We start from the raw sequence: 17,606 nt of genomic DNA, 5'->3' as shown, positions 1-17,606 counted from the left end.
CCGTCTTTTAGGATACTAAGAAAGCTGAGTGCAGAAGAATTGATGCTTTTGAACTGTGGTGTTGGAGAAGACAAGATCTTGAGAGTCCCTTGGACTGCAAGGAGATCCAACCAGTCCATCCTAAAGGAGATCAGTTCTGGGTGTTCATTGGAAGGACTGATGTTGAAGCTGAAACTCCAATACTTTGGCCACCTGATGCGAAGAGCTGACTCATTGGAAAAGACCCTGATTCTGGGAAAGATTGAGGGCAGGAGGAGAAAGGGACAACAGAGGATGAGATGGCTGGATGGCATCACCGACTCAATGGACATGGGCTTGGGTGGACTGTGGGAGTTGGTGATGGACAGGGAGGCCTGGCATGCTGAAGTTCATGGGGGTCGCAGAGTCGGACACGACTGAGCGACTGAACTGAACTGAAACTAGAGAAGATAAAACCCAAAATATAGGCATATCTCGTTTCACTGTGCTTTGCAGATATTCCATTTTGTCACAAATTGAAGGTTATGGGAAGTCTATAGGTGCATTTTCCCACAAGCATCTTCTCATTTCACATCTCTATGTCACATTTTGGTAGTTCTCCTAATGCTTCAATTTTTCATCATTATTATTTTTGCTACAGTGATCTGTGATCAGTGATCTTTGATGTTATTATTGTAATTGTTTTGGCATTTTCCAGCAATAAAATACTTTTAAATTAAGATCTGTACATTGACTTTTTTAGACGCAATGCTATCTTACACACAATAGACTACAGTATAATATAAACATCTTTTATATACAATGGGAAATCATTGATTAAATTATGCAGCACACACAGGCAAGTTACCCATCAAGCTTCTCTGTAACAGCAGCAGCAGCAGGTGCCAATGCTGCTCCTACGTGCTAGACAATGTGCTGTGACAATTATTTAATTATTTGAGCAAGAGTCCTAATAACTAGATATTTTCCAGTGTGATCTAGAGTTCTTCTCAGCTGGGTATTATGTTGAAAGTTAAAAGCACACATATTAAATTACAATGGGACTAGGTGACTTCTCCATCACAGTTCATGGAAGACAGCTCATCAAAAGAACCAGGAAATAAAGACTCTTCTTACCCATCCACGGCTCCTGCTGAGACTAATGTGTTCTCATCTTGAAAGAGGACCACAGTAACACTCTGCTGGAAATCCTAATAGCACAAGGAAGGAAAAAAAAAGAAGGAAATCCTACTTGGGGTATAACAATCTTCACTATTAAGAGACCAAGACGCTAAAATGATGTCTTTATCCCCTAAACTGAACTAGACTAAATCTTTCCTCTCCAATCCCAGTCAAATATACACTGCAGATCAACAAGTAATTTTAGCAAGAAAATGACCAAAACATCAATTTATATCATACTATGAACACTTTGACTTGCATTCAAGAAAAAAAACTGGTGATTAACAGTATTTTAGTACCTAAATCTACTGGCTATACTGTGTATCCTTAGGAAACTCATTTAACTTGTGCATGTTTCATCTATAAAATGCTGACATCTTTCCAGGTTATCATATAGGTGTGTCTTAAGAATTATAGATAAAAGATGCTCTGCAAAATCTAAAGGAGCTAGTGGAGTTTTACCTCCTAATCTATGTTAAATTTTCTTGGCCCCAGAATCTGATGAAACATCTGAAAAGTTACTCATTTTAACTCCATCTGGCCTCCAAAGACTATATACTAACCCTGTCAGTTTCCATTCAGGCCAATGTAATTTAAGTCCTTATGTTTTAGCAACCACACATCCCCAAAATATTAACTTAGACCCTACAGACCAGGAATACTGGAAAAATAAATTAAGAAACACTGATTTTTTTTTTTTTTAAAGAAAAAAGCTATATTATGGGCACTGTTTGAACTTTGACTGTAAAATGCTAAATAGGAAACTTATATTTTTCCAAATGTTTCTCAAAATATTTTGAAATCTTTTGCCAAGTATTTTTTTTTTAAAGAAACAACATAAAAAACTCACATTTGTTCTGCAGTTTGTATTATGAAAACAACAGGGATTCCTTTGTCCTACAGAATATGGTACCATGGTACTTAATAGGCTTTTTAAACCACACATCTCTCTCTCCTAATGAGTTATTCTACTGTAGATGATGTGCATGCATGGAGATCTCTAGGGATGAGTTTCAGGAAACTGAATTTTTAACATATTTCCCAAGTGACTCCACTGCACCCTAGAGTTTGAGAATCAGTACTGTAGGTACTGAATGAGAATTAAACAATAAACTACTAATATCAAGAGGAAATAAAGGCTTTCATTCACTAGCTGAATCACTCTCATTTTATGCCCAACAAATTCCCCAAAATGAGACTCTTATGATGCTATCAAGATCTGCACACATGTACATAGCTATAAAACCTTACCACAGAAGGAGCAAGACCTTTGGAATTCTGTTTCTTCTTAGGTTTTGAAGGGGTTTGCTTGTCTAAGGTATTATGAGCTCCACTGATTTGGTTCACTTGCCTGTAAAATCCATCTGAAAAATATTTTTTTCAGAACATAATTGGTTTAGGTTTCAGAAATTTATTCCTATACTGACTATAACATTTATACATAAGATCTCAAAATTATATTGTTTTAAATTAGTAAAAAATTAGAAGCCAGCAGGGTCACTGTACTATAATCTCTTGCGTGAGATTATAATATATAAAAAGGAAATAAGCACATGGATATTTATAGCAGCTTTATTCTTAACTGCCCAAATCTGGAAGCAACCAAGATGTCCTTCAGTAGGCGAATGTATGAATAAAAGTGTGGTATAAGTAGACAACGATATATCATTCCATACTAAAAAAAAGAAAATGAGCTACCAAGTCATGAATAGACCTTAAATACATTTTACTAGGTGAGAGAAGGCAGTCTGAAAAGGCTATATATACTCTAGGGTTCCAATCATATGACATTCTGATAAAGGCAACATCATAGAGATGGTATAAAAGATCAGTGATAGCCAGGGTTTAGGAGGGAGGGTATGATGACTAGGTGGAGAACAGAGGATTTTTAGGGCAGAGAAACTACTCTGTATGATACTGTAATGGCAGACACATGCCAGTTATACATTTGTCAAAACTAAGAGCATGTATAATACCAACAGTGAACCATAATGTTAAGTAAGTACAGATGGACACTGGGTGAAAATGGTGTATCAGTGTAGGTTCGCCAGTTGTAACACATGTCCAACTCTGGTGCAGGATGTTGACAGTGCGAGAGACTGTGAGGACAGGGGGTATATCCACACAGAGAACTCTGTACATTCTGCTCAATTTTGCTGTGTATCTAAAGCTGCTCTAAAAAAGTCTATTGCAAACAATTTTTAAAAAAAATGATATAAGTAGGGAGACAATCATTTGTTGTTGTTCAGTTGCTAAGTCATATCTGACTCTTTTGCCACTCCATGTACTCTAGCTCATCAGGCTTCTCTGTCCATGGGCTTTCCCCGACAAAATATTGGAGTGGGTTGCCATTTCTTTCTCTGATATGATCACTGCTTTCTGCTTAATGGTATCAGGGGGCAATGTGAGTATAATTAAATTTAATTTAATCCAATTCTTTAAAGTCCTCAAATTTTTAAAATTAAAATGAAAGATCATGTACTAATAATTGCAATTCCATTAATAATTTAGATAAATGGCATTATAGTTCATAAGGTAAATATGGAGGGTAATACTTGAAGAAATAACTAAAAACCTGAGAACCAGAGAAGAATTAGGGATTATGAACCTGTGCCCCCTGGTGGCAGACAGGTGAAACCATCAATTCTTTCACTAAAATTATTATGGAGCAATACCACATTTGTCAAAATTAAAGTGGAAATAGATTACCTTTTTTGTTGCACCTGGTATCCCAGACCATAATGTTGCCATCTCTACCACCTGTACAGAAGACAGCTGTAGACACATACATAGTTTATCAAAAAGTTAACAAAGCCAGTCAATGACACATGTATTTTAATTTATTAATAAGGTTCCAAGGGTATCTATTATATGCTAGGTACTGTAATTGGCACTGGAGATTAAAAATGATAACATATATAGCTCAACACAAGTAAGAGAAAACAAAGCTGTGAAGGGAAAGTATTAGAACTCAAAATGCTTACATTGAACAAAAACTTGATAGAATAAACCTCTGTAAGTTTTCCTAAAACCACATGAAATACTATATTATATACTAAAGTTGTAGCAAGAATAATGATAAATAAGCAATAACCAAAATATACTGAGTCCTTACTAAGTTCTAGACACTATCCTTTTTTTAATAGATGACCCTTTTTAAAAAACACCTCAGTGAGAATATTACCCCCATTTTACAGATGAGCAAATTAAGGCATGGGGAGGATAAGTAACTTGCAAAGATTATTTTTGGCGGTATGTATCTGCAGCCCACACTCTGAAATTCCAAGCTGTATTCTCAGTATAAAATTATAAACTAGGTCAATATACAATTTGTGAAAGGAGTTGCCTCTGGGGATGGAAAAAGAGCAGTGACATTGGAGGAAGAAACACAGGAGGAACTCCAACTTACCTGTCATGCTTTCCTCTTTAAAATTAAACCAAAAAAATTATGCTTCCTGTATGAGTGAGCACTTATCAAGTTAATCCACCTGCAGTAATTTGCAGCTCATGTAGACTGATTAATTTGGTAAGTGCTCAGGTCAAAATACAAAAATTACTTGAGGGCCCTACAGACACTGAACAAAAACACACAATTTTTGGAAGGAAGTCAACCACTGAAGCAAGTGACTGGCCTACGGTAAGTTACTAGTTTTTTGTGGTTTTACCTTGAGGGCAGCCAGAGTTGTACCATCAGGACCAGGCAGCTAAAGTGCCAATAGAAAGACCACCTTCGAGCTAGAGGAATTAGGAAAAGGTGAGTGGGCAATGCGAGCTGTAAGCAGCAGCAGGGAACCCTGGAGAGGGCAGAGAATGGGAAACCCTAATACTGTGTTTATACTTAGTGCAAGTCTCTGGCTGACTCCTGAACTGTGTATGCATGAGCAGTAAGAACTGAACTGAGGTCTGATCTTCTGAACTAACTGCTTTCCCACAGGTTTGGCCATGCAGTTTGAAATCAATCAATCAATCAATTCAGTTGCTCAGTCGTGTCTGACTCTTTGCGACCCCATGAACCGCAGCATGCCAGGCCTCCCTGTCCATCTCCAACTCCCAGAGTCCACCCAAACCCATGTCCATTGAGTCGATGATGCCATCCAACCATCTCATCCTCTGTTGTCCCCTTCTCCTCTTGCCCTCAATCTTTCCCAGCATCAGGGTCTTTCCCAATGAGTCAGCTCTTCACATCAGGTGGCCAAAATATTGGAATTTCAGCTTCAACATCAGTCCTTCCAATGAACACCCAGGACTGATCTCCTTTAGGATGGACTGGTTGGATCTCCTTGCAGTCCAAGGGACTCTCAAGAGTCTTCTCCAACACCAGAGTTCAAAAGCATAAATTCTTCGGTGCTCAGCTTTCTTCACAGTCCAACTCTCATATCCATACATGACCACTGGAAAAACCATAGCCTTGACCAGACAGACCTTTGTTGGCAAAGTAATGTCTCTGCTTTTTAATATGCTGTCTAGGTTGGTCATAACTTTCCTTCCAAGTAGTAAGCGTCTTTTAATTTCATGGCTGCAGTCACCATCTGCAGTGATTTTGGAGTCCAAAAAAATAAAGTCTGACACTGTTTCCACTGTCTCCCCATCTATTTCCCATGAGGTGATGGGATCAGATGCCATGATCTTAGTTTTCTGAATGTTGAGCTTTAAGCCAACTTTTTCACTTTCTTCTTTCACTTTAATCAAGAGGCTCTGTAGTTCTTTGCTTTCTGCCATAATGGTGGTATCATCTGCATATGTGACGTTATTGATATTTCTCTTGGCAATCTCGAATCCAGCTTGTGCTTCATCCAGTTCAGCATTTCTCATGATATACTCTGCATATAAATTAAACAAGCAGGGTGACAATATGCAGCCTTGACATACTCCTTTCCCTATTTAGAACCAGTCTGTTGTTCCATGTCAGGTTGTAACTGTTGCTTCCTGACCTGCATATAGATTTTCTCAAGAGACAGGTCAGGTGGTCTGGTATTCCAATCTCTTGAAGAATTTTCCTCAGTTTGTTGTGATTCAGACAGTCAAGGCTTTGCCATAGTCAATAAAGCAGAAATAGATGTTTTTCTGGAACTCTCTTGCTTTTTCGATAATCCAGCAGATGTTGGCAATTTGATCTTTGGTTCCTCTGCCTTTTGTAAATCCAGCTTGAGCATCTGGAAGTTCACGGTTCATGTACTGCAGAAGCCTGGCTTGGAGAATTTTAAGCATCACTTTACTAGTGTGTGAGATGAGTGCAATTGTGCACCAGCTCTTTCCTGAGCAACATAACAGAATCCAGAGTCCAACACACCATTCCCAAAGCCCAGGGTACAATCTTAATTTATCTGCCATACAAAGAGCCAGGAAAATGAGTCCTTCTCAAGAGAAAAGAAATCAACAGAGGTCTACCTCAAAACGAACCAGATATTGATTTATCAGGTCTGGCTGTAAAATAGATATAACTATGTCTAGAGAAATAAAGAGACAATCAATGAAAAAGATGAGAAATCTCAGCAGAGAAACAAATAGAACTTACCAAAAACAAATGGAGATTTTAGAACCAGCACCCACAACTTCTGAAATGATAAAATTCAATGGATAGGCCTAAGAGCAGAATGGAGGGAACAGAGGAAAAAGTCTATGAACTTGAAGACAAATCAACAGAAATCATTCCATCTTAGGAAGAGAGAAAACTAAGATTGAACATTATGCTAAGTGACAGAAGCCAACAACGTGTTGTATGGTTCCATTTACATGAAGGAATAGGCAAATCTATAGAGACAGAAAGAAAGTAGAGACAGAAAGAAAGTAGGCTGTGTAAGGCTGGGGAAGATGGAAAGTACTGTTAATGGTTCTGTTTTCTTTTTGGGCTGATGAAACTGTTCTAAACTTAGACTGTGGTGATGACTGAACTTTATAAAAAAATTTAAAATCACTGAAACATACACATTAAATGGGTGAAATTTATGGTATGTTAATTATATCTCATTTAAGAAAATTGAAAAAGATGAATAAAGCTTCAAGGATTCATGGGACAATTTCAAAAAGTCTAGTACATGAGTAATTGTGGAGTTCTAGGAGAGAAAACAGGGCAGAAAAAAATATTTCAAAAAATAAATGGCAGAAAACTTCCCAGATTGGGGTAAATCATGAGTTCAGTTTCAGATATGCTGAACTTGAAGTCCTAGCAGAAAAGTGAAAGTTGGAAATATAATCTGGTTCAATGTAAGTAGAGCAAAAAACAAAACTGGAATGGATGTGAGACTGTCCAGGGAGAAGGTACAGACTGAAAGGAAAACATGGGCAAATACCAAATCTTGGGCCATGCCAACACTTCAAGTTAGGTAAAGAAGCAAGAGTTCACGAAAGTAATTATGATGGGATACACAGAGATACTGAGAACCAGAGGCAATGATATCACATGTTCCAAGGAAGAAAAAAATTTTCATGAGGTTTAAAATAAAAGGCCAAATGTACCAAATAAGGTACCAAATATTGACCAAGTAGAAAGAAGGCTGATTTCAGGAAGAGAGCTGGGAATGGAAAACAGAACCAAACTGAACTAAATTGAGATGAAGACATTTAACCTGATTTTGATTACTCTTAAGAAACTTAGAAGAGACAAGGAAATAAGAAAGGGTGATAGCTAAAGGAGAATTCAAGATTAAGATGTTCTTTTAGGGACAGGCCACAGATATGCTTGCACTTTCCCTAGGAAGAGCCAAGAAAAGGCAAACTGTGGAGACACGGCGTAAGGTCTTGGGGGAGGATCAAGAATGCTTCTCAACATCAGCAGCGCTGGAATCCCTTGAGGAGTTTTAACAAAACAGATGCCTGGCCCACCTCCGAGAGATTCACACTTCATTGGTATTTTAAAAAAGCTCCCTAATGTGTGCAACTGAGTCATACTGCTATACAGCAGAAATTAACACAACATTGTGAACTTCAATAAAAAAACAAATCAAAAACCTTTCCAGGTGACTAATGAATCAGGGTTGAGATCCAGTACCCTAGGAAGAAAGACTGGTCTTAAATTGGAGAATGAAGAACGAGAAAGAAGGTACAAATTCAAAGATAATGTAGGAGGGGTAATAGAAATATATTTATAATTACTTTTAACTCTCCACTAGTAGTTCTAGCACCCTTTGGACCACATAAAAAACACATCTGGGAGTAACTGACAATTAGAAATGAAAACATTTTCAGGTTTTAAGGTGGTAGATACTTAGAGAAGGCAAATTACACTAGTATTAATATAACTATGTCCTAACAGGTTATTTGTATCCTGCTCATGTAGGGCATGATTGGAGAAGGAAATGGCAACCCACTCCAGTATTCTTGCCTGGAAAACCCTATGGACTGAGGATCCTGGTAGGCTACAGTCCATGGGGTTGCAAAGAGTTGGACACAACTGAGCAACTTCACTTCACGTAGGGCTGAAAGAACTTGATCATGATCTTTTCTACCATGTTGACTACAACCCCTCAAAAACCAAGAAAATCCACCAAGCATTTACATGCTCCTCAGTTTTGCTTTTTTCATTTGTTGCTGTTGTTTTGTGCATGCACATCACATCTCATTTTTATGCTCATGAGGAGACCAAACCATTGTCCTAAAGGAAATCAACCTTGAATATTCAGTGGAAGGACGATGCTGAAAGTAATACTTTGGCCACCTGATGTGAAGAGCCAACTCATTGGAAAAAACCCTGGGGTTGGGAAAGATTGAGGGCAAGAGAAGGGGGCGACAGGGGATGAGATGGTTGGATGGCATCACTGACTCAGTGGACATGGGTTTGGGTGGACTCCAGGAGTTGGTGATGGACAGGGAGCCTGGCGATTCATGGGGTCGCAAAGAGCTGGACACAACTGAGCGACTGAACTGAACTGAAACAAATTTACCTTAAGAATTAATACATTTTCACGACCTTAAATTATTTTCATAAACTCAGAATGAACTCTGACACAAGTGTAGTAAACTAGAACACAAGCATATCTAACTTTACAAAATAGATGTGCTAGGGAAAAGTTATGCAGATATAAAAACTATGTCATGTATTTCTTCTTCATGGGTCCAGTCTCAATAGCAACCAACTGATTTTTTTTTAAAGTTCAAACCAGTTCTACAACTTGGTTTAATACTCCTGAGTGCTCAGGTGAATAAAGGAAAATATTCCTTTAAAAAATAATAATTTTTAATGATAAAGGAGACTATAATGTTTATTTTTATTATTATGAGACTAAAGTCAGATGGATCATATCAGCCACTTCTTTGAGGTGAATGTATTGTCTCACTCTCATTTAGTGAGAAACAAATGGAAGGAGAAAAAACAAAAAAACAGCAATTAAGAGCTAATTCAGACACCCCTGCTAAGTTTCTCCCTAGCTACTGTAGTACTATTCTGTATTACAGCTCTCCTTAAACCTTCCTTCCCCATTATAATAGTTAAATAAATTTAGAAAGATTAATTTTGAGTAATAGGTGAAAACAGAGGTATTGTGGCTATTTGTGAATTTTTATCTCATCTGTAAGATTATAGAAAAAAATTATCTGAAGATGCTTGATTTTTAGGGACAAGTTAGAGGCAATATCTATTAGAACAGGACTAAAATCCAACTTGATTTCATTGAGGTTTCCGGGTAATCTTAAGAATCTCCATCATCTATGTAGGGAAAGGTGCAAATCTGACAGGTACAAAAAAAAATGCAGCTTATTACTTCACCATGAAAGAGATTAAGGACATGAAAGAGGATAAACACATACTTACCTTTCTCAAACTTAGAAAAGGCAACTGACTTGAGGCTACACTGATGACCTTTGCAAGTTCCAATCAGCTCACCAGCATTTACATCCCAAAATTTGGCTGTCTGATCACCTGCTGCTGTAACCTTTCAAAAATAAGGTGTTATAATTTAATAAAACAACCCTTTACCAATGTTTACTCAGATTCCCCCCCAAACGAAAGTCACTTACAAGCTTAAATTCACCAGGGACCCAGGCCAGGTCAAAGACAGCATTCCAGTGAGCCATCCACTCTAAACGAAGAAAATGGTGAATGTGAAATGTCTATGTTCTGTGGTAGCCATACCAACAACAATTTAAATGGCTTAAAAACTGTAGTAAAAAGATCAGTGGTCAGTACAGTAAGGTCTATGGGCCAAAGAGAATTTGTGGATTGACACACATTATGCATTCCCTTCACTATCTCATAAAACTACCACTTGATATCAAATTGCTTTCCATGAGGGGATATATTCTCTAAAACAGAGTATTTGTGAAACATTCTAAAAAATTTTCATCATGCTCTCTGAAAGGAGTCTAAACTACTTTATAGACATTCAAAGTTTATAACATTCAAAGTTCTGCCCACGTTGGCCGTTCTCTCTCACTGTTCTCTATGTACCTAATTCCAATCAAACTGCATCACTCCCTCTATCCACATCACTTCTGATGCTTTCCTATCTTGAGGCCTTTGCGAATGCTTTTCCCTCTACTTGGAGTGTCCAATTCCACCTCCACTGGTCTAAAATACCACAGTCCACCTTAAATGTCCCATCCTTCATGAAAAATTTCCCTCACCTACTTTACTAGATGAGAGCTTTCTGTGACCCTTGTGGTGTTTTCTCTGTATTTCATCTACATCATCTAAAGCCTTTTTTCTTTTTTGAGTTTTTCAACACCTGACTCTGTTGTTGTTGCTGTAGTTACTACGTCATGTCTGACTCTGCAACCCCACGGACTGTAGCATGCCAGGCTCCTCTGTTTTCCACTATTTCCCGGAGTTTCCATGCTCAAATTCATGTCCATTCAGTCAGTGATGCTATCTAACCATTTCATCCTCTGCCACCCTCTTCTCCTCTTGCTCTCAATCTTTCCTAGCATCAGGGTCTTTTCCAATGAGTTGGCTTTCCGCATCAGGTGGCCAAAGGATTGAAGTTTCAGTTTCAGCAACAGTCCTTTCAATGAATATTCAGGGTTGATTTTCTTCAGGACTGGTTTCATCTCCCTGTAGTCCAAGGGACTCGCAAGAGTCTTCTCCAGCACCACAGTCTGAAAGCACCAGTTCTTTGGCTCAGCTTTCTTTATGGTCCAACTCTCATATCCATACATGACTACTGGTAAAACCATAGCTTTGATTATATGGACCTTTGTCAGCAAAGTGATGTCTGTGCTTTTTAATATGCTATCTAGGATGGTCACAGCTTTCCTTCCAAGGAACAAGCATCTTTTAATTTCATGGACGCAGTCACTGTCCTCAGTGATTCTAGAATCCAAGGAAAGAAAATCTATCACTCCTTCCACTTTTTCTCCTTCTATTTGCCATGAAGTGGTAGGACTGGATGCCATGATCTTAGTTCTTAGAATGTTGAGTTTTAAGCCAGCTTTGTCATTCTCCTCTTTCACCCTTATCAAGAGGCTCTTTAGTTCCTTCACTTTCTGCCATCAGTGGTATCATCTGCATCCCTGAGGTTGTCGCTATTCTTCTGGCAATCTTGACTGCAGCTTGTGATTTATCTAGCATGGCATTTCACACGACACACTCCACATATAAGTAAAATAAGCAGGGTAACAATATACAGCCTTGTCATACTCCTGCCCCAATTTTGAACCAGTCAGGTCTTACCTCCTGGTTTGGTAAGTGGTCCAGTACTCCTATCTCTTAGAATTTTCCAGTCTGTTGTGATCCACAAGTTAAAAGCTTTAACATAGTCAATGAAGCAGAAGTAGATGTTTTACTGGAACTTCCTTGCTTTTTCCATGATCCAACCAGAGTTGGCAATTCGATCTCTGGTTCCTCTGACTTTTCTGAACACAGCTAGTACCTCTGGAAGTTTTCAGTTCATGTACTGCTGAAGCCTACCTGGAAGGATTTTGAGAATAACCTTGCTAACATACAAAATGAGCACAGTTGTATGGTAATATGAACATTCTTTAGCACTGACCTTCTTAGTGATTGGAATGGAAAGTGACCTGTGGCCACTGCTGAGTTTTCCAAATTTGCTGACACATTGAGTGTAGCACTTTAACAGCATCATCTTTTAGGATGTGAAATAGCTCAGCTGGAATTCTGTCACCTCCACTAGCTTTATTCAGTGATGCTTCCTAAGGTCCACTTGACTTCACACTCCAGGATGTCCAGCTCCAGGTAAGTGACCATACCACTGTGATTATCTGGGTTATTAAGACCTTTTTTGTATAGTTTTATGCATTCTAACCCCCTCTTCTTAATCTCTTCCACTTCTGTTGGGTTCTCACCATATCTGTCCTTTATCATGTCCATCCTTGCTTGAGATGTTCTCTTGATATCTCCAATTTTCTTGAAGAAATCTCTAGTCTTTCCCAAGTTAGCACCTCTTTAAGGTCAGCAGAACTTTGCCTTATGCATAAAAGATACCTGTTCAATATAAATATTTTAAAGCAATGTTTCCCCACATTAAGTATAAAAAAATTTAACTTTTTAAAAGAAAAATTGTTTTTAATCCTAAAATGTACTTTTCTTAACTCTCAGTAAAGATTTTGCTGTAGTTAACAGTTACTGACAGAAAGGCAGTCCACCATTTACTTTCAATCTGGTCCCTAAACAAATTTAATCAGAAGTGAGTATCACTGAGAATTTATTCAAATAGTAATTTCCTTGTGCTGGTGGTTTAGTCACTAAGTTGTGTCCAACTCCTACAACCCCTTGGACTGTAGCCTGCCAGGCTCCTCTGTCCATGGGGTTCTCCAGACAAGAATACTGGAGTGGGTTGTCATTTCCTTCTCCAGGTTATCTTCCCAACCCAGGAATCGAACCTAGGTTTCCTGCATTTCAGGCAAATTCTTTACCGACTGAACTATGTAGGAAGCCTAATTTCCTTGAGGTTTTATGAATTAAAAATATTAAAATGAATATTTTAGACCTTGACTTACCTTTGATGCACTTCTTTCTACTGGTTTGTGATTCTGTGTTATATAACCTAACAAAGCCTTCTTCATTGGCAACTGCTAGTATATGCTCCAAATTGGGAGCTACATAAGAAATAAAGAATAAAATAAAGAGTAAGAAAAAATGTTAAAGCTGAGTTTAAAGCCATATATATATATATAAACAACATAATATAGATTAATTGAAAACTACAAGGTAAACACAAAGAACCTGTTTGGAAAAAGGTAAGACAATTCTACCCATATAGCATCTGGTATGGTAGAGGTTTTTCTGAGTTAAAAATGGCTTAAAATTTGCCATAATATCTAATTTAGTAAGTGACTGAAAAACACCAATGTTCAGATAATCTCTTATTTAAAGGAGAGCTGAATCAAGAGTGATATCTGAACAAAACAAGAGTGGTACTGGCCAATGGCAAAAAAAAAAAAAAAAAAAAAAAGGAGGGGAGCATATGACATAGGCCTCGAGCAGGCTGACCCTATTAAATTAATATCCTTTTTCCTCAACTTTTTACTTTTCCTCTCTTAAACTTTTAACAGCAGGGATAAGTACTTCTACTTCTGTGAATATGCTCCCCAATGCACTGCAGAAGTGATAGATTCAATGAGATCAAAATGATGGCTGAACCTTTGTAACCCTTTCCTGATATCAGATAAAAACAAACAAACTAAAAATGATGCTATAAGAATCTCATGCTTTAGCAGAAATATATAACTATGCACAGAGATTAAGAAAAGTATATTTTATAAATGAGAAAAGAGGAAATAGAAAAACTCTACCATCTAATTTACTTTTTGTTAAAAGAGAGACAGCCTAGGATATTTTCCCTCTAAAGAGTGAACCAAATCATTTCTGACCAAGCCTCACTTATTCAGTAATTCTCTTACTGGAAGAGAAGGTGCATCCAAAAGGAGGAACTGGGGTTCCTGTTTCTCCATAAGAAGTATGCTCATCATTATAGTTGCACTGATAGCCAGTAAGCAGGGACTGTAGCGGGTACTGTGAAGACCATCCTAAAGAAAGACAAAATTCCTTATAGATTCCAATATATCATCACATTTCAGTACTTCTAATAAATGCAGAGGCAAAAATTCATTTTTAAAAGTTTCATATACTTTACTATAGATCTATTCACCATCCATGGCCCTCTGGAATACAGTTTCAGGGATTTTCCTAAGTGGTCCTAAGGAAAAAATGAAAGAGCACTCTCAACCTCTGGTGACATACAGCTGTGGGCTTACCATCTTAAATGAAGCCTCTTGCTAATGTATATAAGACGGCAAGACACCAGTGGCCTTTGTATGTTACCCCTTCCCCCATCCTTTGGTGACAACGACGAAAAATAACCACAAAGACTACCACAACCATTAAGACAGCCATTCTTTTTTTTTTTTTTCCATTTATTTTTATTACTTGGAGGCTAATTACTTTACAATATTGTAGTGGTTTTTGCCATACATTGACATGAATCAGCCATGGATTTACATGTGTTCCCCATCCTGAACCCCCATCCCATCCCTCTGGGTCATCCCAGTGTACCAGCCCTGAGCACTTGTCTCATGCATCCAACCTGGACTGGCGATCTGTTTCACACTTGATAATATACATGTTTTGATGCTATTCTCTCAGATCATCCCACCCTCGCCTTCTCTCATAGAGTCCAAAAGTCTGTTCTATACATCTGTGTCTCTTTTTCTGTTTTGCATATAGGGTTATCGTTACCATCTTTCTAAATTCCATATATATGCATTAGTATACTGTATTGGTCTTTATCTTTCTGGCTTACTTCACTCTGTATAATGGTCTCCAGTTTCATCCATCCCATTAGAACTGATTCAAATGAATTCTTTTTAATGGATGAGTAATATTCCATTGTGTTTATGTACCATAGCTTTCTTATCCATTCGTCTGCTGATGGGCATCTAGGTTGCTTCCATGTCCTGGCTATTATAAACAGTGCTGCGATGAACATCAGGGTACACGTGTCTCTTTCAGTTCTGGTTTCCTCGGTGTGTATGCCCAAGAGTGGGATTGCTGGGTCATATGGCAGTTCTATTTCCAGTTTTTTAAAGAATCTCCACACTATTCTCCATAGTGGCTGTACTAGTTTGCATTTCCACCAACAGTGTAAGAGGGTTCCCTTTTCTCCACACACTCTCCAGCATTTATTATTGCTTGTGGACTTTTGGATAGCAGCCATTTGACTGGCGTGTAATGGTACCTCATTGTGGTTTTGATTTGCATTTCTCTGATAATGAGTGATGTTGAGCATCTTTTCATGTGTTTGTTAGCCATCTGTATGTCTTCTTTGGAAAATGTCTGTTTAGTTCTTTGGCCCATTTTTTGATTGGGTCATTGATTTTTCTGGAATTGATCTGCAGGAGTTGCTTGTATATTTTTGAGATTAATCCTTCATTTGCTCTTATTTTCTCCCATTCTGAAGGCTGTCTTTTCACCTTGCTTGTGGTTTCCTTTGTTGTGCAAAAGCTTTTAAGTTTAATTAGGTCCCATTTGTTTATTTTTGCTTTTATTTCCAATATTCTGGGAGGTGGGTCAAGGATCTTGCTGTGATTTATGTTGGAGAGTGCTTTGCCTATATTCTCCTCTAGGAGTTTTATAGTCTCTGGTCTTACATTTAGATCTTTAATCCATTTTGAGTTTATTTTTGTGTACGGTGTTAGAAAGTGTTCTAGTTTCATTCTTTTACAAGTGGTTGACAAGAAGACAGCCATTCTTATCAAGTAAAATTCTATGTTTTTAGAGTTTTAAATCATTACTGCAAACTTAAATTACTAGCAACAACACACATAATCCAATGGTTGGAGTCAAAGGAAATAATGTATTAGGTTGGCCAAAAAGTTCATTTGGGTTTCTGGTAAGGTGGTGTGGAAAAATCCGACTGAACTTTTTGGCCAAGCCACAATGTCAATGCACCTACCGTAGTCGCTAACACCAGTTCAGTTCAGTCGCTCAGTTGTGTCCGACTCTTTGCGACCCCATAGACTGCAGCACGCCAAGCCTCCCTGTCCATCACCATCTCCTGGAGTTTACTCAAACTCACGTCCATTGAGTTGGTGATGCCATCCAACCATCTCATCTTCTGTTGTCCCTTCTCTTCCTGCCTTCAATCTTTCCCAGCAACAGGGTCTTTTCAAATGAGTCAGTTCTTCGCATTAAGTGGCCAAAGTATTGGAGTTTCAGCTTCAGCATCAGGCCTTCCAATGAATATTCAGGACTGATTTCTTTTAGGATGGACTGGTTGGATCTCCTTGCAGTTCAAGGGACTCTCAAGAGTCTTCTCCAACACCACAGTTCAAAAGCATCAATTCTTTGGTGCTCAGTTTTCTTTATAGTCCAACTCTCACATCCATACATGACTACTGGAAAAACCATAGCCTTGACTAGACGGACCTTTGTTTGCAAAGTAATGTCTCTGCTTTTAAATATGCTGTCTAAGTTGGTCATAACTTTTCTTCCAAGGAGCAAGCATCTTTTAATTTCATAGCTGCAATCACCATCTGCAGTGATTTTGGAGCCCCCAAAAATAAAGACTGTCACTGTTTCCCCATCAATTTGCCTTGAAGTGATGGGACCAGATGCCATGATCTTAGTTTTCTGAATGTTGAGCTTTAAAGCCACCTTTTTGACTCTCCTCTTTCACTTTCATCAAGAGGCTCTGTAGTAGTTCTTCACTTTCTGCCATAAGGGTGGTGTCATCTGCTTATCTGAGGTTACTGATATTTCTCCTGGCAATCCTGATTCCAGCTTGTGCTTCATCTAGTCCAGCATTTCTCATGATATACTCTGCATATAAATTAAATAAGCGGGGTGACAATACGCAGCCTTGACACACTCCTTTCCCTGTTTGGAACCAGTCTTGTTCCATGTCCAGTTCTAACTGTTGCTTCTTGACCTGCATACAGATTTCTCAGGAGGCAGGTCAGGTGGTCTGGTATTCCCATCTCTTGAAGAATTTTCCACAGTCTGTTGTGATCCACACAGTCAAAGGCTTTGGCATAGCCAATAAAGCAGAAGTAGATGTTTTTCTGGAACTCTTTCGCTTTTTCGATGATCCAATGGATGCTGGATCATCCAATGGATGATCTAATGGATCCAATGGATGTTGATCCAATGGATCCAATAGATTTGATCTCTGGTTCCTCTGCCTTTTCTAAATACAGCTTGAGCATCTGGAAGTTCACGGTTCACGTACTGTTGAAAGCCTGGCTTGGAGAATTTTGAGCATTACTTTGCTAGCATGTGAGATGAGTGCAATTGTGTGATAGTTTGAGCGTTCTTTGGCATTGCCTTTCTTTGGGATTGAAATGAAAACTGACCTTTTCCAGTCCTGTGGCCACTGCTGAGTTTTCCAACTTTACCGGCATATTGAGTGCAGCACTTTCACAGCTTTCATCATCTTTTAGGATTTGAAATAGCTCAACTGGAATTCCACCACCTCCACTAGCTTTGTTCATAGTGATGCTTCCTAAGGCCCACTTGACTTCACATTCCAGGATGTCTGGCTCTAGGTGAGTGATCACACCATCGTGATTATCTGAGT

General features: G+C 38.4%; 1 protein-coding gene across 3 annotated transcripts in view; it reads right to left on the bottom strand.

Annotated features, from left to right (window-relative positions):
• Positions 1–17,606, bottom strand: part of DTL (denticleless E3 ubiquitin protein ligase homolog) — a 48,259-nt gene that overhangs the window by 26,704 nt on the left and 3,949 nt on the right. For 2 of the 3 annotated variants that reach the window (XM_020910349.2, XM_020910350.2), the window contains exons 2-8: positions 13,933–14,058; positions 13,030–13,128; positions 10,093–10,154; positions 9,887–10,007; positions 3,850–3,915; positions 2,392–2,504; positions 1,096–1,169 (exon numbers count right to left, since the gene is read on the bottom strand). In XM_020910349.2, the coding sequence (XP_020766008.1) occupies positions 1,096–1,169; positions 2,392–2,504; positions 3,850–3,915; positions 9,887–10,007; positions 10,093–10,154; positions 13,030–13,128; positions 13,933–14,058 (661 nt within the window). Of the gene's footprint in view, positions 1–1,095; positions 1,170–2,391; positions 2,505–3,849; positions 3,916–9,886; positions 10,008–10,092; positions 10,155–12,375; positions 12,497–13,029; positions 13,129–13,932; positions 14,059–17,606 lie in introns of those variants that run through there. The other variant, XM_070473905.1, reaches the window with a different exon arrangement.

Source organism: Odocoileus virginianus, chromosome 11 (assembly GCF_023699985.2).
Source record: "Odocoileus virginianus isolate 20LAN1187 ecotype Illinois chromosome 11, Ovbor_1.2, whole genome shotgun sequence".
In the NCBI taxonomy this organism is placed as follows: domain Eukaryota; kingdom Metazoa; phylum Chordata; class Mammalia; order Artiodactyla; family Cervidae; genus Odocoileus; species Odocoileus virginianus.
The sequence above is the reverse complement of the archived record's forward strand: the minus strand, read 5'-3'. Positions and strand labels throughout refer to the sequence as shown.